The sequence below is a fragment of the Eucyclogobius newberryi genome, unplaced genomic scaffold (assembly GCF_026437365.1).
Source record: "Eucyclogobius newberryi isolate DKJ021-1_F unplaced genomic scaffold, fEucNew1.0.hap1 SCAF_2, whole genome shotgun sequence".
Lineage (NCBI taxonomy): Eukaryota > Metazoa > Chordata > Actinopteri > Gobiiformes > Gobiidae > Eucyclogobius > Eucyclogobius newberryi.
In genome coordinates this window covers 8690299-8716391 of record NW_027315834.1, presented here as the reverse complement: position 1 = coordinate 8716391, position 26093 = coordinate 8690299, and the positions used below count along the sequence as shown (strand labels likewise).

The following is a 26093-nucleotide window of genomic DNA, read 5'->3' as shown; positions in this document are numbered from 1 at the left end:
TGCAGGGCCATGTTGTTATTCGCAGTGCTCAACTCCTGAAGTTTGTAAAATGTTTGAGTATTCAACCTGCTTTTGCTCCATTTTTATTTTTTGTCATTTTTGTCTTGCAATGGTGTACTACAATGAATTGTAGTACAGAATATACACTAGGTCAAATAAAACTCCATTTAATTAGTAATTAAGTACTAAAGAATAAGCCAACTCTGTTAGACAAAGCTGACCGGATTTGAACTATTCTAAATGCATTTAAAGCCGAGTCACAACTACAACAGCAAACCGACAAATCGTTAGACCTGTACAGGGCAAACTATCTTCCCGCAGTGATGACTGGCGTCTCAGGAGTGAGAAGCATAAGGCTTGAAATGGGACAGAAAATGTGGAAAACTGCTCCACCAAAGAACCCTTTTTAAAAATGTAGGAGCAGAAACTGTTGTATTTATCTTTTAAATAGTGGAGTCAAAATAATAAGATCCTCAAAACTGTCCTTAAGTGAACTGCCTGAGTTACTGAGCACAGAAGTGTGTACATATTATAATGCAATTTTTGGGACTATCAAAGATGTCTAAAATATTGCATTATTCAGTCACCATACTATGTGGTAGTAAGTTATTTCTTTAGCATTGTAGTCGCAGTTATCCTGGGGCAGGCTGACTGAAGCGGGGCTGCCAAAATGTGCATCAACATCTCCCATCACGCATGCACCACGTTCATCTTTGACAGTGCGTGAAGTATCTCGCCTAAAAACACCGTTTGACTAGACGAGAGCTGCTCCACCGTGACACCTGCTTTACCCAGTGTCTCCCATGCACGAACCAACCAGACCCAACACTGCTTAGCTTCTGAGCTCTGACCAGCTTGGGCATTCATTTGTGTCATATAACAAATACAATCATATATATATATATATATATATATATATATATATATATATATATATATATATATATATATATATATATATATATATATATATATATATATATATATATAAATATAAATAAAAAAAAATAAAAAAAAATTGTTAACATAAAAAAATGGGGGGGAATCATGCTGTAGTTAGAAGAATGCTGTGAGACCGTGATGGGAAAGGGTAACATGTTAGTGTAATTTTGTTGTCTCTATTTACCTGGGTCAAGTTGCAAGAACAACTCTCCTTTGTGCTTCCTCTGTGGGTCTACTATAAAGACACAAAAGATCCTTTGTAAACTCAAGCTCACCTGGGACTATATCACCTGTTGTTATGAGCATGTATAATGCCTATATCACGGTTTGCAAAATACAGTACTTTACTTAATTTCCTAAAGATCACTAATAATTTCTGCACAAATACAGAGAGAGCAGATACAGGAATAAATTTAAATCCCCTACAACACTTAAATTGACCTGGTTTTGGAGTAACACAGCCACGCCACATGAGGGCAGCACGCTTCTTTTTTAACATCTGAAAATTGTGTATTGTAAGAGATCTTACGCTCTACATCAGACTTCAGACAGATACAATTGATAATGTATTTTGGACATTCAATTTATTTACGGGGGAGCATGTACCAACCCAGGTGATTTACTTGCATTATATCTATTAATTTGTATATAAATACATTTTACACTAAGCTACTCCTAACATAACTACATTTTTATATTATTTATGTTGCATGCTTCATATTTTGTTGCAAATCCCCTGAAATGTAGGTCCGAACAAAAATTATTTAAGTAAAAAACAAAAAAGCCATCAGAAATAAAGATGAATAATATTAAAATGCTATTAAAAATGGAAGTAAATCTAACAATTTTATTAGAATAGCCTTTGGGATACAAAGACGCGTTTGAATAATTTAATACTGTTATGTACAATAAGGGGCTCTGTTTATGTACAGTACAGAATGTGAACAGAATAAATAGCAGGTAAAATGACACTGTCAGTATCTGAAAAGGTTTTGGATTCCGGAAGCAGCTCAGAGTGACACTTCCTGTTTAGGTTTTAGAGGTGGATTTCCGCGGCGCGTGGAGGATTTCTGCAGCGCGTGACGAAGGTCTGCGGAAGGATCTGCGGAAGGATCTGCGGTTGACAGGTGAGTATAATTGTAATCTGTGCAGTCACTTTAGTGTCTAAACTTGCACAGAACGACGGTTTAATGAGCCGCTTTTGTTCTCCTGTTTGTGTGCAATGTCAATGTGTGGATTCAACATGCACGTGCAAAGTTACTGTTTTGTTTACTGTAGTAGGCTAATTACATGTCCAGGGGCAAACCAAAGTACACGATAAACACCTCACCTAATTTATAGAGCATTTAAACAACTGTTCTGATATGGAGGCAACTGGGGACAAGCTTTTCATGCTATAACATCCAACTACCCCTTTCGCAAAACAAATAGTAGCCCATATGTTGTAAAGTAAGCCTATGTTAGTTCTCTGCCTGCGGATACAGGAGAAGACTTTTACATTCCTGTAAGGATTTGTTCAGTAAAACGTCTTACTCCATTTAATTACAAAAAAGTTGTAAACATGCAATGAATTAACTTGAATTGACTAATTGTGACTGGTCGACTGGCCTTTTCTGATATTCATATTTAATATATTATAATTGGAAGCCTATTTTAAACATTGTAAACGCAGGGCTCAGATTAAGGATTTTCACTTGTATAGCGGTGCTGCTAAACAATCCGTTAATTTTTCTAAATTTGTATAGCAATTTCATAATTGCATAGCAAAACACGAAAATGACTAACAATCAATATTTTCCATTGATATAACGCGATCATTTATTTAAATGTATTTGTAAACATTCTATTAAAGAAAACTCTTAACAAATTAACTTTTAAACACTTAAAATCTTCAAATAAATCTTGCAAATAAAATTAATTGTTGAACAAATTAATCAACACAAAGTATTACAACTTTCTTCCATATCATCATCAATCAGATGACTATTTGCAGGAGTCTCATTTACATATTAATTCTCATTACACTCGGAAAAATAAAGGTTGCTGTGGTGTCCATCATGGTTTATTTTATGTGTTATTCAAATTGTACCGCTCTATTTGACGTTCCATTCCATTTTTCGTTTTATTATTTGATGACGGTCCCCAAGTACTCTCGTCTCGGCTCCGGCTGCACATTTGATGACGGTCCCTAAGCACTCGTCTCGGCTGCACATTCTGAGCCGTGTGATTCGCTGCCCACAAAATACGCATCTGATTGTTAAAAACAGGTTGTAGTCACTTGACAGTGTAAATATGAGTATTTTGGCATGTGAATGATCTGCAAAGACTTTTGCGTTTTAGGAGCTATTGACCTCGGAAGTCTGTATCTGTGACGCTAACTTTACCGCACGTTGCTCCTCCCACTTTCAGACTCTCGATCTGAGCAGCAGCGGGACTCGTCATGACAACACAGCGTCCTGCATGTGTCATGCCGTTATTGACGATCGATTGACGAGTGATCAGTACTTTTTAGGCGCTTTGGTTGTACAATTGAACACACATTTTTGTATCGCAAAAGCTGCGATACAAAAGCACTTTTTTGTGACAAACGCATCGCATTTGAGAGAAATTGCGTTGCATTTTGCGATGCGATACCGCTTATTCTGAACCCTGAAACGCATCCCAAAAGACCATTTTAAAACGGCATTAGGCTTCCCCAAAAAATGTGTCAATTTGCCGTAACCCGACCACTTGGTAAAATTTTTTTTTGCAACTTTTCAAAGTGATGCTAAATATTTTTTTACCTCTTATATCTCGCCGACTCACCGATCGTTTTTCAAAAAAGCGCCGTGTTTAATCATTTTGATGGCTGCCCACAAGTTCGAAGGTTTGCTAGTCTGAAACTGTGAGTAAAGTTACTAAAGTACATAAAGTGTTTGTTTAAAAATGTGTTATCCTAAAAAATATCAAACTTATTTAAAAATGAGAAAATAAAATGATAAAAAAGTAAAAGGTGATACCTAGAGATTCAAACTACTATTATAACTTAGCGTTGACGATCTAGGTTTGCTGCCTTGGGAGCTATTGAATAGAACCCTCGATTTTTTTTTAAAAGAAAAATATTCTTTAAAAATCTACAAAGGGTTACCTACCTAGGATTAGCAACTTGGATTCATGCTCAATGTTGTTGTTTTTTTTAGTATAAATATGTTTGATATTTTTTAAGATAGAAGAAGCACCGTGCAAGCTAACCTTCGGCCTAGCAAACCTTCGGCCTAGCGAACCTTCGGCCTAGCGAACACTCGTGGGAGTGTTCGCTAGGCCGAAGGTTAGGCCCTTGGTAGGTGAAAAATATGAGATTGCTGAGCGCTAACCGATCTTCCGAGAATTCCAACAAAGCGGAGTTGAACCAACTAATTCTGGTCGCAACAGGATTTGACGGGCTTGAAATATGCAGACTTTGTCATATGATGACCAAGACGTCGAGAATGAGGATTCTACTACAGAGGAGAATGCCATAACGTTGATGATGCAAAGTTGATTTACTGTAAAAAATTGACAAAAAATAAAATAATTTGTTTTATGTCCAAAAATAGTTTATTGGCTGGACTTATTGATTTTTTTTATTTTTTTTTACATTTATGGTAGCACCTCTACAGATAAATGATTATTTGTCTATGAAATGAAGTTAATATTATTAAATGGGTGGATTTTATATACGAATTTGGATTTTTTTTATGCCTTCAAAGTTAAAAATAATAAATAAAAAAAATTACTTACCTACCTATCCACTTGGTAAATGTTGGTAGGGTTACAGCAAACATACAATTAATTTGGATTTTGTTATGCCTTCAAAGTTATAAATAATAAAAAAAAAAATGACTTACCTACCTACCCACTTGAAAAAATGTTGTTGGGTTACAGCAAACACACAATGACGATTGAAAAAAAAAAAAAAGAATACCCTTTTTTTGTTAATGTATTTTAAATGTACAGTAGAAATTATTGTTGGTAGTCGACTGCTCGAAACATGTTTCACCGATTACACTTCGCTCCTCTGCTGATTAATAAGTTTAATGCAATACTGCACAACATTCTAGGCTAAACATCTCATCTACATTCTGGCGAGTTCTGAGGGTGGTAAGTTTTGACCACTGAGCATTACCTAAAATAAAATGCACCAAACTCAGTCACATGTACAGACTGGTTTCAAGAATAAATGAATAGTGAATTAATAACTAACTGTGGAAGTCTTTTTCTCGTCTCTGTAGAATGCTCTGTCTCAGCTGAGCAGAACATGAGGGAGTGGTGGCTTCTCGTGGGTCTCTTGTGTCTCCCCCTGGTGGCCGTTTACCTGCACATCCCCCCACCGCAGCTGTCTCCTGGCCTCAACAAGTGGCACTCTGCCGGGGAACACTATCACTTCAGAGGACACAAGATCTTCTACCGAGGCAACGAAACCACCTTTTCTTCTTACCACCAGAAGTCCTCCAGCTGACCTTTTATTCTCTCACTCCGGCCAGACTCACGTCCTCTCACTACATCCAGAATACTCCTCTAACATCACCATCCTTATGCCCATATTCTCTTTTCCTCTGGACGTGTCTTTTCTATTTGGAGCACAAACCAAGATATTTACAATATCCAATAGTTTTCTGTTGAATTTTGTATTTTTGATACAGACACTTTGTACTAGTCCACAGTAGGTGACTGCATTTCAAGAAATATAAATATAAAATGAGCTCTAAATTAGTGTGTCTCAAACTTTTCTATCTATCTCTGTTGTACCTAGTGTTTGCGTCATTTAGTTTACATATTATTCAAATGTTTGCTCTTCATTGACTAATTTCTTGGTTAAAACTATTGTGACAATGAGGTATTCCTACGAGAAGCTGGTTTAGCCCTGAAGTACTGTAGTCCGATTAGATCTGATTTAGATCTGGCGGTACTCGGAGGACAAAAAGGGTAAACGTTTGGACACAACGATGAAAAAACCTTTTAAATTGTTGTTAGAGTTGCTATTTGAATAACCGTATCAATACCCACATTTGTACTGAGTCTGTATCGATATATCAATGTTTTGATACCGATACGCCCATCACTAATTTATGATGCCGAGCATCCTCATCATGGACCTAAGGGAAATGTCTTCAGCTCTGCTACCTTCTTTAGTGTTCTCACTCTGTCATAAGCACGGTAGTCAATACTGAAAAAAAAATCACTTAAAGGAATAATAGAGGATTTTTTGTCGAGTTGAGAACCCGCCTACCATCAAACCTTGTGCGGAAGCAATCAACAGCCCCGCTGCTACACGTGCGTTTGTTTATTAGCGCGACGGATTGCATCACATCTCTCATCTCTGCAGATTTCTGCCTCTTCTGAGCAACTCTTATTGAGTTGGTATCAGGCCTTTTCCTTTAGTATAGAAATTGAGTTTGAAAATGTTAGTCGGTACAAAACTAAACCTGTACACCTGTACTTGGCTTGTGTGATGTAAAATCACATTTATATTTGATCAGTTGTAGTTTTATGACAAATCTCTTTCATATAGATTCATTTGGTGCTCTGGGCAGTTCAGACGTGGTCATTCTGCTGCACGGCTTCCCCACGTCAAGCTACGACTGGATCAAGGTCCGTTTCATATTCGCAGAACACATCAAATGTAAAAAACATACACTTCATTTGTGTGTGCGTGCGTGTGTGTTTGTGTACGCTCGCGTTGACAGATCTGGGAGCCCCTGACTCAGCGTTTCCACAGAGTCATCGCTCTGGACTTTCTGGGCTTTGGTTTCAGTGACAAACCAGTAAGTTATTTTTTTTATATTCACTACATAGGACAAAACGTAGATTCAGTGATATCAGTTTGAAACTCCATCTGCAGTTTACTTGCATAAATGTGAGAGACATTACAATTTTCAACACGAAATGTCTTCAGGCTGTAGTAAAAATTTACAAATTTGCACATATTTGGAACATAAGAATCTGAAAAATGCAATGCATGTTTAAAGGCGTAATGGACGATTTTTTTGGCCCAAATCTGTGTCTCATTTCCTCGTGGCGTGGACAGCCAATTAGTCCTGCCACGTATCAATCATAGAACGCACCTACTGCTCACCTGCAGTCTCTTCGGCTCGCCCCCAGGAAAGCAGCATGTTTCCGCGTGTCTAAGCTTATTGATCTATCATAATATCGTTCCCTCAGTGTACAGGACAAAATTAAGACGGAGAAAGACAGTTCGAGCTGGCTCAGAAGAGACGGAAATCTACGGGAGACGTGAGATGCGATGCGATCCGTCGCGCTAATAAACAAAAGCACCTGTGTGTTGTGTCAGTCCGCACAGGGGGAGTGCGCATGCGCACTTCTGCCTGAGTTCGTTCATTATGCCTTTAATTTCACATATTATGCTAAATACATTTAAAAAATATTTTTAATTTTTTTTTTACTTTCACCCATGTTCTAACATTGATCCCTCATCATAAACAAAACACATAAACACAAGTGGAGTTGCCTTTAGCTTCATTTACACTAGTTAAATAAATCATCACCAGACTCATTTGTCCAATTACGATATTACGATAAAAAAGAAAAGAAAAAAAAAAGTCACATTTATATAGCGCTTTTTGACGGTAGTCAAGGTACTCAAAACACCTTATATCAAGGAACCAGTCACCCATTCACACACCAGTGTTCCCAGACATGGGGCGGGACGAGTTGAGTGCCGTGCCCAAGGACACAACGGCAGTATTCACCAGAGGCAGCTGCGATCGCACCGCCAACCTGTGGGCCACTGGATCTGCTCTACCAAAGCGGAGGGGTCGAACCGCCCACCTTTGGATCAGAAGACGAGCTGAGCTCCCCTGAGCTATTGCCGCCCGATCACACTGTAGTCACACACAACTGTGTGACTACCAGCATCTCAGAGAAAACAAGACAACAGTAGATGGCACCAAAACTCTGTTAGTCCCATGGGAAACTACAGCGATAAAGATATTTATTTTGATTTTAGTTTTAAAACATATCATACCAAACTAAATGTATTAAAGAGCATGTTTAAAGGCAGATAAAAATACAAATATTGCATAATATTTGTCCTTTGAATGTATTGGTGCATTTTATCCACATATAAGATACAAACATTTGGATATATAATTTGAGTAAACTAGATTTTACTTAAAATCTGCGAAAAATTCTAAATCGTATTAAAATGAGATAAATCTTGTTTAGATTCGATGCTAATAAATACTTCTGTACAATCAGTCCAAATCACAATGCGAGTGGAATAAATAAAAGCATCAAATATCTTTAGGTGCAGATCGGACAATTTTGTTATAATTTTAGTATCAATAATCTGAAATATATTAGAATGAATATGAATGGTGAACAATGTGATGCTTTGGAGTTTTCTCATGTAGTAGTAGCAGTGGTAGTTGTAGTAGTAGGTGTATAAGAGATGTTATTTGTGCGCAGCGGCCACACAGATATTCCGTCTTCGAGCAGGCCAGTCTGGTGGAGGCTTTGGTCACTCATTTGGGTCTGAGCCATCAGAAAGTCAACCTGGTCTCCCACGACTACGGCGACACGGTGGCCCTCGAGCTTCTCTACAGGTCTGTGCTCACTCACATTGAAAAGGGAAAAAAATCTTATTATTAATTCTCACAGGAATAAGTGCTTTTACTGTTTGTCAAAGCAGGAGTGACCAGAATCGAAGTGGACATCTCAATTTTAACAGTCTGTGTCTGTCCAATGGAGGTAGGAAGTCTTATTTTGTTGTTCGTAAAAGAGTACTTCTTGTTTCGTTGGTTCTTCTCCGGCTATTGGATTATTTTTTTTAATCATGAGGCTGATCTGGGTAAATCACAAGACGTAATAGTAATTCCAAGTTTGTGTGAAGAACCTACGTCTGGTTTATCCTTGTCTGCTTTTCTGCGTCTCTACAGTGTTTTAATGTCTCTTTATGTCTATCCAAGTTTGGCTGATGTTAGATGCAAGGTGCAATGTTTTAAATGTTGCGTCAATAAACAGAAAACAGCTGTTGCTTTGTTTTGCTAAAGCTCAACATATAGGAAGCGTTTTGCCATCTCCTTTTCGAGTAAAAACTTGATAAATTCTTTAGGATGATTTTCCACAATTATTTATATGGACAACATGACCAGACAACAGTAAAACCCTTGTTTATTTTCACCAGTATGTGATTAACCTTTTTTTTTTAACTCAAACTTCCTTATAAACTGACATATAAAAAAACTAAGTTTTGGTTTCTATGGTATTCATACTCGTTTCCTCCTCACACATTTACACCAAGATGTAACGTATATTCTCTGGGACTCGCCATTACATTGTGGACATGTGTAGGAATTTAGGTAGTTAATGTTCATATTTATTAAAAAACAACCTGATGCTTGTTTAGCAAAACATTTGTATCTACTCAGTATCATTCTCTGAAAGGGAGTACTGTACACGATTCATTGACTGACAATTACAATTCTAAAAAATATCAATAAGTGGTTTAATAAACAAAGATATAAAAGCAATTATTTACACCATTTGTTTACACAGACTATGTTCAACTTAGTTAAAATAAATGCTGGTATTAAGAATTAAGTTTGATTAATTCTAGGCGAATAATCCAAGGGAACCTGACTTTAATGCCATTCTGCAAGTATCAGCCACTCTCAAGTCTCATGTGTCCAATGCTCAGATGTGGAGCAAGGCCTCCTCAGCTCTTTGGGTCCTTAGAGCTTTCTGTGGCGCTGATCCTTGAGCAGGGTTTAGCGTGCGAAGACTTTGGTGAGTCCAAGGTCCGTTGACCTGTGCATTCTTTGAAAGCAGAGTTTTGGAGACAATGAGCCCTCTCCCTGGTGGGGAAGGGGCCCCTGGGGTCCACGACCCGGTGTCCTGGCAGAGGTTCAGATCAAGAGCCAAAGGGAAGCGAGCAAGCGCACGCAGACGCAGGCTCGTCTGGGGTTTTATCTGACCTCGGAGGTGTGGCCTAGAGTGGGAGTCACTTCAACCCTCAGTTAAACGTATTCCTAATTTGGACAAATTTAATTTAAACCAGGAAAATGACATGTAACCATGACAAAATACTGCAATATTGTCAATGAACACACATCATTAGCAAGTAATGAGGAAGTACATTAAGTATGACATAAACACAAACACAGTTCTTATGGCAAACTAAACTAAAACATGATTTAGTTACAAGTTTAGATCACACAGTAAGCAATAAGTCAGTTTAGATGTGAAACACCGGTAGTCATTAAGGACGTAATCCTGAGAAACTTTCCATCCTGTTCTTTATCAGAGATGTTGAACTAAGTAGGAAAGGGCTCTGGTGAAGACGGTGTTGCTGGTCCATGGGGATGGGTAACATTCCTGATCCAGCCAACATTTTGTCTTGAATTGTGAAAAGGTACTTTCTTTCAAAGGTCTTTTTGGAACATGCGTGTCCCCTACAGGTTTAACTTTATTTTTGTTGACGTTCTACTGTACTTTTATAATAATTTCTGACTAATCACTATCCACCCTCTTTAATATTCTCGGTAAAAACACATTTTGTCTTTTTGCCATACTAGGATTATTCCCAGAGACGCATCACCCACGCCTACTGCAGATGGTGAGTTCCACATTCTTCTATGTCAATACTGACACACTGATTTATATGTGAGTGATGTATTCTTTTTTCCTGTTTTTCCAAAGCTTCTCAAAGATTACAGTTTACTTTCCACAATCCTGACACGACTAACAAACTATCTGCTCTTCCAGAAAGGGTAAGGCTATAACCCACAGTCCACGGGTCATTTTGCCCACTATTATATTTTATTTGGATATGAAGTGCCTTTGTGTGTGTGTGTAAAAACTCTTTCTCACCCTACGCGGGTGGTCTCTATTTATCCCCCTTCAAGCTCGGGTCCTCTACCAGAGGCCTGGGAGCTTGAGGGTTCTGTGCAGTATCTTTGCTGTTCCTAGCACTGCGCTTTTCTGGACCATCCCATGGTACTGCAATGTCCACCACGGCTTTCCTCTGCACCTTGTCGACCAACACTATGTCCGGTTGGTTCGCCATTACCATTCTGTCTGTCCTGTATTCTGTCCTTGGCTCGGTCCTCTCCACCACCTTTGGAGGTGTTTCCCACCTTGTCCTTGGGGTCTCCAGCCCGTACTCTGCACAGATGTTTCTGTACACTATGCCACCCTCCTGGTTATGGCGCTCCATGTATGCTGTCCCTGCCATATATCCATCTATCTCTATATCTCTATATCTTTATCTCTTATCTAAGCCTTTATTAGTCCACACAGTGGGGAAATTTCAATGTTACAACGCACAAGTAGGTACAGAAGTGGTAGAATAGATAACTTATAGAAGACTTAAGAAAATAAGAAAATAGTAAGTAACAGTCTTTTTTACACACTTATACAGGGACAGGGAATATTGCACCAGTAGGATTACATTATGTCAGAGTATTGCACATGATTAAGTCAGTATTGCACATGATGATATACAGTATACAGCATACACGTGTTCAAGGCTAACAGTGTTTGTTGTAGAGTCTGACAGCAGCAGGGGGGAAAGACCTGCGAAACCTCTCCTTCACACAGAGAGGGTGGATCAGTCTGTCACTGAAGCTGCTCTCCAGAGCGGACAGTGTCCTGCAGGGCGTGAGACTCGTGGTCCAGCATAGATGTGATTTTAGCCAGGACCCTTCTGTCCCCCACCTCCTGCACCGAGTCCAGAGCGCAGCCCAGGACGGAGCTGGACTTCTTGATGACTTTAGCCAGCTTCTTCCTCTCCCTCTCTGTGATGCTGCTGCTCCAGCAGGCCACACCGTACAGGAGGGCTGATGCCACCACAGAGTCGTAGAAGGTCTTCAGGAGTGGCCCTGTCACTCCAAAAGTCTCCTCAGGAGGTGGTTTTGCTGACAACAGTCCGCAAAGTCCTGCGCCAGTCCTCATCATCGTCCGTGATGAGTCCGATGATGGCAGAGTCGTCAGAGAACTTCTGCAGGACACAGCTGTCCGTGTCGTGTCTGAGGTCTGCAGTGTAGAGGGTAAAGAGAAAGGATGCAAGGACGGTGCCCTGGGGCACCCCCACACTGCAGGTCCGAGACACACAGTCCCAGGCTCTCACAAACTGGGGTCGGTCTGTGAGGTAGTCCAGAATCCACTCTGCCTGATCGTACTCCACACCACTAGATATAGATATAGATAGATAGATATTATATGGATCTATCTATCTATCTATCTATCTATAATATCTATCTATATAATAGATATAATTATATATATATAGATATATATATAGATATATAATCTATATATATATCTATCTCTATCTCTAGATAGAGATAGATATTATATAGATATATAGATATATATTATATAGATATATATTATATAGATATAGATACATCTCTATAGATATGATATCTATAGATATGATATCTATAGATATCATATCTATAGATATCATATCTATAGATATGTATCTATATAGATATGATATCTATATATATGTATCTATATAGATATGATATCTATAGAGATGTATCTATAGAGATGTATCTATAGAGATGTATCTATAGAGATGTATCTATACCTATCTATATATCTATTAATGCCCTCGTATTAAACCGCCATGTTCGTTTAGACACGAACGGACAATGCATTTGTTTGAATGGTTTATCTGGCTGTCAATCACTCCCTTTGGAAATTGACTGAGTTGAATTTCAGAACCTTCTGCATTTGAACAAAATGTAGGAGGGACTGGCTGGTCAAGCAAGTTTTTGCCTAGGACCTGAGTTGGGGCGTACTCAGGTCCTTAGGTGAGACAAAGTTTAAGGGATACTCCAGACCAAAAAGGACACAATAGTGACCGAACATGTGTAACTTGTCATTGAACAGTGTTGTCTTCTCATTCAGGGTCGGAGAAGTGTTTGGCCCCTACACGCAGCCCACAGATGCAGAGTTCTGGGACATGTGGACTGCTCTGCGCTACAATGACGGAAACTTAGTATTAGACAGGTGAGTCAGGATAATGTCAATCAATGTCACTGATTCTATTTATTTTCCCACCTCATACCCACTGGTGCAGTCATAGTTTAGTTAAAGACCACTTTACAACAACACAAACCAATTCAAGGAAGCAGGTCCAAATTGTATGGAAGAATTTGCCTTTTTAACTGTTTAAATGCAGTTATGGTTAATATCAGAAACATAATTTATTGTATTTATCCTCAAGGGGATATTCTGACCATAAGAATAGAGCTACAAAATAAGGAAACTAAAATTAAATTGCAGTTATAACAAAATACTTTTAACCGCTAAACCCCTGCAGTAAAACGCATTCAATTAGACTTGACTAGTTTATAGTACCCTCACAACATATTTACATGAATTGAATATTGCACAATGACTTTACAAGGTTTTGGACAACATTCTACTCTCCGACAGAGAATCTAGCTCCCCTCTCTGTCAGCTTAGATAAACTAAGGTGAAATATCCCGATCTATTCATCATCATCATCATCATCATCATCATCATCATCATCATCATCGTGGATGTATCCCTGTAAATCACCAATACATGATCTATTTAAAGTAATAAAACAGGTAATCATTCAAATACACAGGCGTGATAATGTGGCAATTGTTTTTAACTCTATCCCTAAAAAGTGATTATGGTTCAACATTTTTGTAGTTTCTGTTTGGATTTTCCTTTCAAAAACAGTTGCCAAAGCCCCCCTGCCTTCCATTTGAACTGAGAGCATCCAATTGTGATATATAATAAATGTGTTCGCATGTTGCAGCCTCCTCCAGTACATCAACCAGAGACTGAAGCACAGGGAGCGATGGGTGGGCACGCTCTCTTCCACCTTGGTCCCATGTGAGTTGAATAATTTCTATATTTTTAAACAGATCGTGGAGCCTTTTACTGTACGAGTTTAAGCTGCTTAGTCTTTAGCTCCTGGTCCATCTGTGGGTGTGGAAGAGAGGGAGCGGGGCCAGTTTGCAGAGGTATTGTAGATGTGCTTTCATTCACAAACTGCTGCTGTTCCCTTATGTCAGTCTCCCTGCCCTCTTCTGTTTACCCGAAACCTCCTGTTGTGACTCGGATACTTAAATGTGCACTGTGGAACTTTTCTAGTGGAGTGTTATAATACAGGCTGGAGAGAGCGTGGGCTCTGGTGTGCGGACATCTTGTGAGTGGAGAAAGTTCAGAGTTTGAGTAGAAAATTATCCAAATACACGGCCATAAAATTCCTAGGACCACAATTATACCATTATTTGCCATTTAAACACTTTATTAATGCTGAACTCTACCTGTGTCTCCGAATAATGAAAATGAATATCAACACTGTTCTATATTTAATGCAGAATTAAACTATCAAACGTCACAACCATTCATGTTTATTTTGTTTTCAGTACAACTATTACTATAAAAATGTATTAAACATTTTAAATTCAGCTTTGTTTTTCACATTACTTTGGTAGTGTGAAAAGTAATGTGAAAAACCCGTCCTTGAACTGACACCTTAACGTGGTGGAGGGGTTTGAGTGCCCGAATGATCCCAGGAGCTATGTTGTCGGGGGCTTCAAGCCCCTGGTAGGGTCTCCCAAGGCAAACGGGTCCTAGGTGACGGGTCAGACAAAGATCACTTCAGAAGCCCTTTATGATGAGTTCAAGAACAAGGCCAGTTACGTCGCCTGCATCGGCGTCACCGGGGCCTCATCCTGGAGCCAGGCCTGGGATAGGTGCTCGACGGCGAGCGCCTGGTAGCCGGGTCTTACCCCACGGGGCCCAGCCGGGCACAGCCCGCAAGAGCGACGTGGGGCCACCCTCCCGGGGACCCACCACCCGCAGGAGGATCCATAAGGGGCAGGTGCAGAGAGATCTGGGCAGGGGCCTCGGCGACCAGATCTCCGGACACAGAAACTAACTCTGGGGACATGGAATTTCACCTCGCTGGGGGGAAGGCGCCTGAGCTTGTGCGGGAGGTTGAGCGGTATCGACTAGATATAGGCCTCACCTCCACGCACAGCTTGGGCTCTGGAACCCATCTCCTCAAGAGGGGCTGGACGCTCCACTTCTCTGGTGTTGCCCGCGGGGAGAGGCGGCGGGCTCAGCTCAGCCGCCACGTGTTGGAGTTCACCCCGGTGGACGAGGGGGTCGAGGGTCCCTACGCCTTCGGGTGGGGGACAGGTCTCTCACTGTGGTGTCGGCCTACGAGCCGAACAGCAGTGCAGAGTACCCGGCCTTCTTGGAGTCCTTGGGAGGGGTACTGGACAGTGCACCGACCGGGGACTATGTTGTTCTACTGGGGGACTTCAACGCCCACGTGGGCAATGACGGTGACACCTCGAGAGGGGTGATCGGGAAGAACGGCTTCCCCAATCTGAACCCGAGCGGTGTTCAGTTATTGGACTTCTGTGCTAGCCATGGATTGTCCATAACGAACACCATGTTCAAGCACAAAGGGTGTCCATCAGTGCACGTGGTACCAGGACACCCTACGCCGGAGGTCAATGATAGACTTGGCCTCCATCTGACCTCCGGCCACGTGTCTTGGACACTCGGGTGAAGACAGGTTCAGAGCTGTCAACTGATCACCAGCTGGTGGTGAGTTGGATGCGCTGGCGGAGGAGGAAGCCGGACAGACTAAGCAGACCCAAGCGCATTGCGAGGGTCTGTTGGGAACGTCTTGAGGAGCCCTCTGTCAGTAGGGTATTCAACTCGCACCTTCGGGAAAGCTCTCCGCCTCCATTGTCAATGCGGCTGCTCGGAGCTGTGGTTGCAAGGTCTCCGGTGCCTGTCGTGGCGGCAACCCCCGAACCCGGTGGTGGACACCGGAAGTAAGGGATGCCGTCAGACTGAAGGAGGAGGCCTATCAGGTCACTCTGGCTTGTGGGTCTCCTGAGGTCATTGACAGGTATCGGCAGGCCAAGCGGGCCGCAGCTCTTGCTGTCGCAGAGGCCTGGGAAGAGGACTATCGGTCGGCCCAAAAGAAATTCTGACAAGCCGTCCGGCGCCTAAGGAGGGGGAAGCGGTGCTTGACCAACACCGTTTACGGTGCGGGTGGAGACCTGCTGACCTCGACTGGGGATGTCGTCAGACGGTGGAAGGAATACTTTGAGGACCTCCTTAATCCCACCGTCACGTCTTCCAAAGAGGAAGCAGAGACCAGGGACTCAGAGGCTGGCTCGTCCATCACCCAAGCTGAAGTCACTGAGGTTGCAACATCGCGTGGCGGTCGGGGACCGTGCCTCTGGACTGGCAGATCACACTCCTCAGCCTCCCTGGTAAGGTCTAATCCAAGGTACTGGAGAGGAGAATCCGACCGATAGTCGAACCTGGGATTCAGGAGGAGAAGAGTGGTTTTCGTCCCGGTCGTGGAACACTGGACCAGCTCTATACTCCCCATCGGGTGCTCGAGGGTTCATGGGAGTTTGCCCAACCAGTCCACATGTGCTATGTGGATCTGGAGAAGGCTTTCGACTGTGTCCCTCAGGGTGTCCTTTGGGGGGTGCTCCGGGAGTACGGGGTCCGGGGCCCTTTGCTCAGGGCTGTCCGGTCCCTGTATGACCGGAGCAGGAGCTGTGTTCACATTGCCGGCAGTAAGTCAGACCCAGTACATGTTGGACTCCGCCAAGGCTGCCCTTTGTCACCGGTTCTGTTCATAGTTTTTCTGGACAGAATTTCTAGGCGCAGTCAGGGGTCGGAGGGTGTCCGGTTTGGGGACCACAGGATCTCATCTCTGCTGTTTGCAGACGATGTTGTCCTGATGGCTCCATCAAACCTGGACCTGCAACATGCACTGGGACGGTTTGCAGCCGAGTGTGAAGCGGCTGGGATGAGAATCAGCACCTCCAAATCCGAGGCCATGGTTCTCAACCGGAAAAAGGTGATTTGCCCTCTCCAGGTGGGTGGGGAGTCCTTGCCCCAAGTGGAGAAGTATCTCAGGGTTCACGAGTGAGGGAAGGATGGACCGTGAGATTGACCGGCGGATCTGCAGCGGCTGCAGTGATGCAGTTGCTGCATCGGACTGTTGTGGTAAAAAAGGAGCTGAGTCAAAAAAGGCAAAGCTCTCGATTTACCAATCGGTCTACGTTCCTACCCTCACCTATGGTCATGAGCTTTGGGTAATGACCGAAAGGACAAGATCGCGGATACAAGCGGTCGAAATGAGTTTCATCCACCGTGTGGCTGGGCGCTCCCTTAGAGATAGGGTGAGGAGCTCGGCCACACGGGGGGAGCACGGAGTAGAGCTGCTGCTGCTCCTCCACGTCGAGAGGAGCCAGCTGAGGTGGCTCGGGCATCTGGTCCGGATGCCTCCTGGGTGCCTCCCTGGGGAGGTGTTTCGGGCATGTCCCACTGGGAAGAGACCCCGGGGAAGACCCAGGAAACGCTGGAGGGAATGTCTCTCGGCTGGCCTGGGAACGCCTCGGGATCCCCCCCGGAGGAAGTCTTTGAGTCCCTGCTTAGGCTGCTGCCCCTGCGACTCAGCCCCAGATAAGCGGAAGAAAATGGGTGGATGGATTACTTTGGTAGAACGTGGGCATTAAAATAAAACACATATGAAAAAGTCCAGTCACATCTCTGCTGGACCTGGATATCTATAACAGTTAGAACTGGAGATTACCATGGCAATGCTGTCCAGCCTTCATTTTAACTCAGTTCTTACCCCAGCTGGTTCTCTCATTGGAGATGTCATTTTTTTGCCTTGATTGTTCCTCGTATGGCATTAATCTATCCCCATGGAGACAACCAGGTAATGCCACTAGGCCACTCTGTAAATGTAAATGTTTAATGCCATCCATCCATCCATCCATCCATCTTCTGCCGCTTTATCCGGGGCCGGGTCGCGGGGGCAGCAGTCTGAGCAAGGACTCCCAGACTTCCTTTTCCCCAGACACTTCCTCTAACTCCTCCGGGGGGATCCCGAGGCGTTCCCAGGCCAGCCTAGAGACATAGTCTCTCCAGCGTGTCCTGGGTCTTCCCCGGGGCCTCTTCCCGGTGGGACATGCCTGAAACACCTCCCGAGGGAGGCGCCCAGGAGGCATCCGGAACAGATGCCCGAGCCACCTCAGCTGGCTCCTCTCGACGTGGAGGAGCAGCGGCTCTACTCCGAGCTCCCCCCGTGTGGCCGAGCTCCTCACCTTATCTCTAAGGGAGCGCCCATTAAACGCTCAGAGCTGCACAGAGCTGGACCATTCCTTTGTGAGATGCAGGGAAACAAAAACATTTACATCAGCAAAATATACATTTAGTAGTAGATGGGTTGCTAGTCTGAAGAAAACATTTGAGATTGCAAATAATTTGCTTTAGTTTGTTGACTGTTGGATTTGTCCTGATATGTGCGTTTTATACTTTTTACTGAAGTCAAATGTAGATGTGAAACTTGTTCTCATTGTTGCCCTGTGATTCTCGTCAGTGCACATAATCTATGGCCCCCTGGACCCGATCAACCCTCACCCCGACTTCATAAGACTTTATAAGTAAGTCACTCTGCAATCTACTTTCCACTTTATAAGGGCGTAATTCCATTCATGTACAGCAATACCTTTGAAACACTATTAAAATGGTCCAATTGGTGAAACCAAGAATATCTTTACAGGTGTCGACTATTGGAAATGCATGTGTCCAATCGCAGTCAAAATATTCAAGAACTTATTAATCGTTATACAGAAAATGTTTTATCAAGGCGTGGTACTGTCAATCCAAATAGGTTGAGATGTTGTGTTTGTGAATATCCTATCAAAATTGTTTACCTTAATCAGCTTAAAAATCTATTTAAATAACAATATAATGGTTTGACTCTTGAGTTGTTGACTGTTTTAGCACAACATAAAGCCTGGTAAATATGGGACTCATCAGTTACAACTTTACCTTTTTTCTGCAGGAAGTTGGTCCCCAGATCCACCATCAGCGTATTGGATGAGCACATCAGCCACTACCCTCAGCTGGAAGACCCCCAAGGTTTCCTCAATGCGTACTTTAATTTCATACACTCATTTTGAAAGTACCTGGGACGTTTCAAATTATGTGGAAAGATTGTGGCATGAACCAAAGTGATCAAATTGTTGTATGAAGTTTTATTGGGGCTACATTATGCTCATCTTCGTTCAGTATACCGCAATAGTCTTTGTTGGTGTACTACGGAACTTTTCTGTACGTCTCCATGGAGATGGCAATCTGTTGTTAGGCCTGAAAAAATGTATTGCAATATATTGCTGCAGAAAATCTAAACAATAATATTAAAACTACTTTACGCCACTGACAGTAATTGTAAAGCAGGATAATCCCAAAAAATAAGTGAGTAGTTGAGTATTTGTCCTTGTGTCAACAACCAAAATTTCCATATTACCGTAAACAATGAGCACCAAAAAAGATAGTTCCGTCAGTCATTTATTGAAGGATAAGTTGATATAATAATTATTGTGACAAACTTATTCATGGTACAATTTAAATCTATTCAATCACAGGTGTATGTATCGCCAGAGGAGGTGTCACCTTCTGGTCACAGTGACGATTGCCATGTTTAATGCCAATTTGTGGATCATTTCAAGCTAAACAATTTCTCCATGGAGAAGTTTCAGACTTCTGTTCTTCACCTGTTTGTTTCCATGGAGATGTTATTGTTCTGTAGTATGACTTTAAACTTTTGCATTACTTGCAAAACAAAACTGAGCGTGGCGTTGCTCCAACACCAACTTGGCTTGTTTGGCAAAGCAGCTGAGTACCTTTAACACCTCCTTTGAGTTGTGTTTGATTGGCCAGTGTTTTCTTAAAGCAGAACTAAGTAACTCTGGCAATAGAGCTCCCCCTGTCAAAATAGACAAAGTTTTTATTTCTTTATCATAAGACAGTATAACGACATTTTCACATTGCCAAATATAAAAACGGAGCCAGGGGTTTCTCAGCAGAATTGTCTTCAACTCTGTCGGCTTATGTTGCAAGGCTGGTTTTTCGCCCAGAGAATACATATTTAACTATCACAGGGACTTGCAAAGACATTCACCAAGGTGACAATATTTGTCATTTAAAGCAGAACTGAGTTTGTCTGTTTTTCCTGTGACAGTAAGTTTCCCTTTCATCCAAATACTTGTATAAAAGGGTAAAAAATGTAAAATGGCATTCAGAGAGACGGCCTGTATTTTGGAGCAAAGTAGGTGTAAGTGATTCTATATTTAAAGCCCATTTAAGATTGGTTTAGGACAAAAAGCCCCATTATGACTTAAGTTTGATATGAGTTTTTAAATTGCACTGAATTGAACTGTTTGAACAAAATAAAAAGTTTTGAAGACTTGAATATTTATTATAGATGTATTGGTTCTGAGACATGAGGACCAGCAAAGTACAAAGAAAAACACAATTGGAAGAAAAAAGACAAGATGCTGTAATTTTTCTCCTTCAAATAGTTTAAAGAGTTTTCTGTTGAAGCTGTGTACCGAGAAGAAACGATGGAGGATTTAACCGACAGACGCAAGGATAATGTCGACCACAGTCTCATCTCCGCTCCGAACCGTGACCTGCATCGTGACACCATCGGCCAAAGCCAAACGGGCACGCACCAGAACGTCGTATCCGCCGCGAAATACACCTGGGAACGGCAGAAGTGGTCAGAGTTTTAGGACAAAGAAACACTGCACTGATGAATGATGGGTAAAGCCACTAAACCAGTGTTACAGTGTCATGGATCACTACAAAATACATTTTATTCAAAACAGTTCCAGTGAAATAAACGTGACCTTAAGACTTTTGAATGCCCCTTAAGTTAAAAGTTAATGTCCAAAAATATAGGTTACTTAAAACAATAATATGAATAGATTAAGATGTGTTGGATAAAACATTTAAGAATGTAATTGTGATCTTAATTATAGTCATGTCAATTTGAATACAATATTAGTACTGTATAACTTGTGAGTGTGAATTTTATGCTTTTAGGCCCTTCTCTCCGTTTAAGATTTGTCGCCCTCTAAGGAAACTGCTATTGTGATTCTGGGCGTTACAAAATAAATGTAATTGAATTGAAATAGAATATAATTTTAAATACTACCATGTGGCCTGACACTAGTTCAGATGGAACATTCTAAATCTGTGTATTGAGCGTATTATAAACCGTTCTCCAGCTCCACTCACCCGCGAGGAAAAGCACGTGCGAGTTCTTGTTTTCAGGAACTTTGTCTGAGCGTTCACACGGCTGCATGCCCAAGAAACTGACGATGTTACTCACAGCCTCTGCAAAGGACAAGTTAAATAAAAGAGCTAAAGATAATGAACTGGCGAGAAAAGAAATCAAACTGGCCGTACCATCGAGCGTTCGTACAGACGCCAGTGCGAACGTTTCTTCCTTTTCAAACTCGTCCCCGACTTCTTCCCACGCGGCGCCAAAGTTGGGTTTTAAGACTTTCTGAATGTGGTCTGCCACCGTCACCTCCAGATCCTCCAGCTGGAAGGTCAAAGAACACAAATGATGTTCACAGATTGTTTTTACCTGTACAAAGTATTATTAGTTTGCGGATTTGCACTCACTGTAAAATATATATTTTCACAGAATGTATAGGTTTGGAATAATTGTTTTTGTAATGGATTTTCACATCGTTACAAAACTAAAATTTGAAACGCGATACTTAGAAAAAGGCTTGACAGCAAGGCTACCCCATATAAATTGTCTGTTTGCTGTAACCCGAGTCAACATTTTTCAAGTGGGTCGGACGGTAGGCAAATTCTTGAAAAAGTGACCGCCAGGGGTCAGGCTTCAACAGTCAATGACGGAAAACGTCTCTATCAACCCGATCAGGAGACTAAATCTCACGATTTTAAGATATTTCAATCGACCTTTTGTACGCCGCTATCCTTTATTTTGGTAGCGAAGGTGAGCGGGGGGAACATGCGGGGGACACGGGCGCCGCCATGTTTGTTGTGATGATGCTGCTAGGCGTGTTTCAATCCCAGAATGCATTGCGTAAGAGCATAAGGCAATGTAACAACACTTAACTGCATTTTATTTTGTTACAGACGCATGTGGAGGACTGAATATGAAGTCGCACATGTGTTGTGCAATGTGTTATCAGTCCTTTGGGATGAAAGAAAGGTTTACCAACGTCCATCCATCCATTTTCTACCGCTTGTTCTCTTTCCGGGTCGCGGGTGACTGGAGCCTATTCCAGTGACTTCGGGCCTTAGGGGGGGGTACACCCTGGACAGTGGCCAACTCGTCGCAGGGCCTGGTTTACCAACGTGATAAAAATATTCAACACTGCAGTTTTGGGAAGACCGGTCGGTGAGTCGGCGAAATAGAAAAATTTAATATTTTGACGTTTTTTCAACAAAATGGCTATTTTCATACCGGGTCGGTCTGGTTACGGCAAACAGACATATTATTTTGCTCAGCCCAATAGGAAATACAAGAATGACAATAAAGGCTTTTTGTAGGCAATAGACTGGCATTTGAACGATAAAGTACTTTTGTTCTGTTATTCTAAAACTATTCAGAAAAGACGTTTTTTTTTTGCTTTTCATCCTCATCGTCAGTGGTCCCCAAACTACGGCCCGTGGGGCACATCCGGCCCGCTGGGCCTTTCAATCCGGCCCGTCAAGCTTGTCCAAGTTATATAAAAAAATATTTATTTATTTTTTCTTTTTTTTTCCTTTTCGTAGGCTTTATTAGACAGTAGATGGAATGAGAAAGAAAGGAAGGGGAATGATATGAGAGAAAGGAGGACATGCAGCAAATGTCGAAGTCGGGATTCAAACTCACGATACTGTGGCTGGCCGTTCATTTACCTTTCGCCTGTAATGCCCACATTTCCCCATGCACTGCTCGCACATAGTGCAACATAGTGCGCTGCTCGCACATAGTGCAACATAGTGCGCTGCTCGCACATAGTGCAACATAGTGCGCTGCTCGCACATAGTGCAACATAGTGCGCTGCTCGCACATAGTGCAACATAGTGCGCTGCTCGCACATAGTGCAACATAGTGCGCTGCTCGCACATAGTGCAACATAGTGCGTGCACAAAAAAATCTATGGCGCGCGGAAAATTAAATTCACCACAAACGGCCACCGGGGCCAATCAAGCAGGAAGTGTAAGTGTTTGACACACTGAAGAAGACTCTTGTGGACAGTAGAAGACTCTTGTGGACAGTAGAAGACAGTAGATAATTAATCATTATTTAATGCATTTGGAAAACAATTTGTACATTGAGCCTTGCATTTGTTGCTTTGTTACAAGTTACAGGTCAACTCTTGCGTGTAATTTATAGTAATGCATTAGTTCACACAAACGCACCATATTTTCCTGGTCCGGCCCCTCGGCCAAATTTTAGAACCCAATGTGGCCCTCGAGTCAAAAAGTTTGGAGACCACTGCTCATCGTCGAGTCGTTTACACGTACCACATATTCGTCGTCATATCCGTCGTCATCAGGCTCTCCTGTGTTCGGGTCGCAGTCTCTCACCAGATACTTCAAAGTGCAGCTGAACGTGCAAGAAACTAAACAGAAGTTTAAGTCAGCACCACGTCTTTGTTTCTTTACTACAACCACGTGAACTTACCAGCGGTAGGGTCGTCGTTGGGCAGCTGCACCAGCGTGTAGCAGGAGCCCGGCTGGCTGTAGGGCAGACTGGCCGCTGGGACGTACTGAATGACCTCATAAGACTCCGACGGCTCCATCTGTACCACCACCTGCAAAAACATGACCGATTCGCAGAGGAAAAAGGGCTTAAATTCATTGCAATTCAATGCAAACCGCCTTCAACGTTGACAACCTGCTTGATCTCTGATACTAAGTAACTAGGACTCAAAACTCCAACGATAGCCGGATGTACTTTTGGCTGACTAGGACTAGACCGAGAGAACTTTGAACATTTACCGTACATGACTTGTTTTTTGGATGACTAAATTTTTATACACAAAAAATATTTTGAAAAAATAAATGGCTCTAAAACCTGAGCACATAAAACTGGTCCAAGATCCATCTGGTTTATTTTGTATTATCTTATTTGTCATGCCTTTTTTCTTTTCAAACAATGTTTGAATTTTGTTCACTGACAAAGCTTTTCTGATTTTGAAGGAGGAACACTGTGTTCACATGCAGACCAGAAATCTGATCATTAACTGATTTCTGGAGTTATGAGATTATTGAAAAGTGAACAGTTACATCTGATGTGCGTAATCTTCTTTTTGATTGTTACCATTGTTCAGGTTTTGTCAAAAAAAAGATGCAAAAAAGGGAAACTAATTTGATCGTCACAAAAATGAAAGAAAATATAAAAAATGTAAAGAGTTATATTAAACATCATTGTCACCAGGTGGTTTGATGAAGTTTGTGCCTAAACACACCAAAACCCTGATGTAAAGGGAAGCAGACTAAATATTTTGTCATAGTAGCCGTTACATATTGAGACACGTATACATGTTACTGCTTGTTGGAGAGAGCGTGTGCGTACCTTCTGCAGTAGCTGGTCATTCAGAGTGTTTGTGCAGTCGAATTGGAAAACCATGTGTCGGGCAAAAGTGTGTTTGATGCAGCGGACCACATATTCAGTCTCCGCCTCTGTGAGCTGCACCGGCTCTGAAGACTTGAACAGAGGACCAAGACTCTGGAACTCTGTGATGGCAGCCAGTTGTTCTGTCAACCAAAAGGAGAAAGCGCATTATTGACTCTTTAAACAGAACACCGAACATTTGAATAAGTGTGCTATAATGAAGCCTGTATTGGCCAAGTTATAGTATATTTTACCTTCTTGTAAATTGGTTTAATAAACTATTAAGATGAAATAAAATACAAACAAATTGAAAAATGGAATAGCCGCAAACTAATTTGCTTATATAGTTCAATTGCTTTCGTCTTTCACTCGGGTCACTTCTCCTGTACACTGCATAAACGCCCTTGTTTCATATCTAAATGTTTTTAACTTTGCAGGCCTCTGCCGCTCAGAGAATAGCGTTGTCATAACTGCTTTTTCTTTGTTCAGAGACACAAACTGAGTTTAGCAGCGAAAACTTTAATGTACACGTGCAAAGCGTCAAAGACGCTGGATTATTCACTGGACTGAATATGTCTTATGTAGATTCATCTGTGAAAGTTACAACTTGTGCCTCAAAGTGATAAAGGCTCTCAAAAAAACATGGAGAAAATGACTCCTATTTGAAGTGTATCTGTTTGACAAACCCTGGCACAGGCCTCTATAGGAGTCTTACCTTGATAAATGTCTTGACGTGATGGTGCGAGCTTCTCTGGCAGTTTGCTGGAAGCCACAGGAGCCATTTCTACAGGAATCGCACAGAAGCTTTCATACAAACACTCCCAGTGTATCATATCAAACCCTAAACTAGGGGTGCCCACACATTTTTGACTCACAATCTACTTTTATATTTGACGAAGCCCGAAGACCTACCTAGATAGATTTAAAATATTGTATATTTTAGTATTATTTTTATTGTCCGTGTTAAACAGGTTTATATTTTTGTTTAACCGTAATTAGGCTATAGAAACATAATGTAGGTTTTCATTAATAGTCTTATATCGTTTATCATATACAAATGTGCAATATTAAAAGGAGAGAGTATCTGCTGTTTAACTAGACCATTTAATACAGCCGAGTATTTTGAAAATAAAATATATTGACTACAACTACGCTAAATGATAGAAGGTTGAGCTTCCTCTGCAATACACAGCGCGCGCTTCGGCACCTTTCGGCTTTTTCTAAAGTGCGCTTTGGCGGGATCTACCGGTTGATCGTAATCGACATGTTGGGCACCCCTGCCCTAAAGAGTACTTCATCAACCCTTTACCTGTTTTCTGTTCTGTGATGGGGGCTGTTGCCAAGGGAACTGTCTTCATGTCAAAGGGTTTCTCCGAAGGATCCAGCGTGTACTGATGCAAAGACTTCTCCAGACCAGGGACGGACACAGACAAACCTGGGACACAGAGGGGAGAAGATGAGTGAGATAGTATTATGTGATATTAACATGGACACATTATTCAAATGAGAGAATGAGTTGATGTGGCTGAAAGTAATGATGTATTCAAAACGGTAAGACATTTTTTTACAAAACAGTGACTATATATTTCCCATAAATCTTAATTTTAAATATCCAAAGGGGATATTAGACTATGAGGAACATCCCAAAAGCAGAATAATCCCAATAAACCCTTTTTAAATGGAC

General features: G+C 41.8%; 2 protein-coding genes across 2 annotated transcripts in view; one reads left to right on the top strand and one right to left on the bottom strand.

Annotated features, from left to right (window-relative positions):
- The first annotated feature begins 1964 nt into the window (after positions 1 to 1964).
- On the top strand, positions 1965 to 20192 carry mest (mesoderm specific transcript). Its single transcript, XM_072453295.1, has 12 exons — positions 1965 to 2069; positions 5193 to 5372; positions 6473 to 6552; positions 6648 to 6725; positions 8389 to 8525; positions 8612 to 8670; positions 10497 to 10537; positions 10621 to 10691; positions 12841 to 12942; positions 13727 to 13803; positions 18350 to 18413; positions 18818 to 20192. Exons 2-12 carry the CDS (start codon positions 5219 to 5221, stop codon positions 18933 to 18935), a joined length of 981 nt encoding a protein of 326 aa, XP_072309396.1. The 5' UTR covers positions 1965 to 2069; positions 5193 to 5218; the 3' UTR covers positions 18936 to 20192.
- The window catches only part of copg2 (COPI coat complex subunit gamma 2), a 23415-nt gene continuing 17218 nt past the window's right edge, over positions 19897 to 26093 (bottom strand). The window contains exons 17-24 of the mRNA XM_072453294.1: positions 25719 to 25844; positions 25125 to 25193; positions 24371 to 24552; positions 23477 to 23606; positions 23317 to 23414; positions 21229 to 21367; positions 21058 to 21156; positions 19897 to 20518 (exon numbers count right to left, since the gene is read on the bottom strand). Of these exons, the coding sequence (XP_072309395.1) occupies positions 20388 to 20518; positions 21058 to 21156; positions 21229 to 21367; positions 23317 to 23414; positions 23477 to 23606; positions 24371 to 24552; positions 25125 to 25193; positions 25719 to 25844 (974 nt within the window). The 3' untranslated portion in view covers positions 19897 to 20387. The remainder of the gene's footprint in view (positions 20519 to 21057; positions 21157 to 21228; positions 21368 to 23316; positions 23415 to 23476; positions 23607 to 24370; positions 24553 to 25124; positions 25194 to 25718; positions 25845 to 26093) is intronic.

Excerpts from the sequence above, each read along its gene's own strand:
- mest (XM_072453295.1), top strand. The coding sequence starts at position 5,219 with ATGAGGGAGTGGTGGCTTCTCGTGGGTCTCTTGTGTCTCCCCCTGGTG. Across the intron at positions 6,553-6,647 it reads CAAGCTACGACTGGATCAAG|ATCTGGGAGCCCCTGACTCA; the intron begins GTCCGTTTCATA and ends TCGCGTTGACAG. Across the intron at positions 8,671-10,496 it reads TCTGTGTCTGTCCAATGGAG|GATTATTCCCAGAGACGCAT; the intron begins GTAGGAAGTCTT and ends TTGCCATACTAG.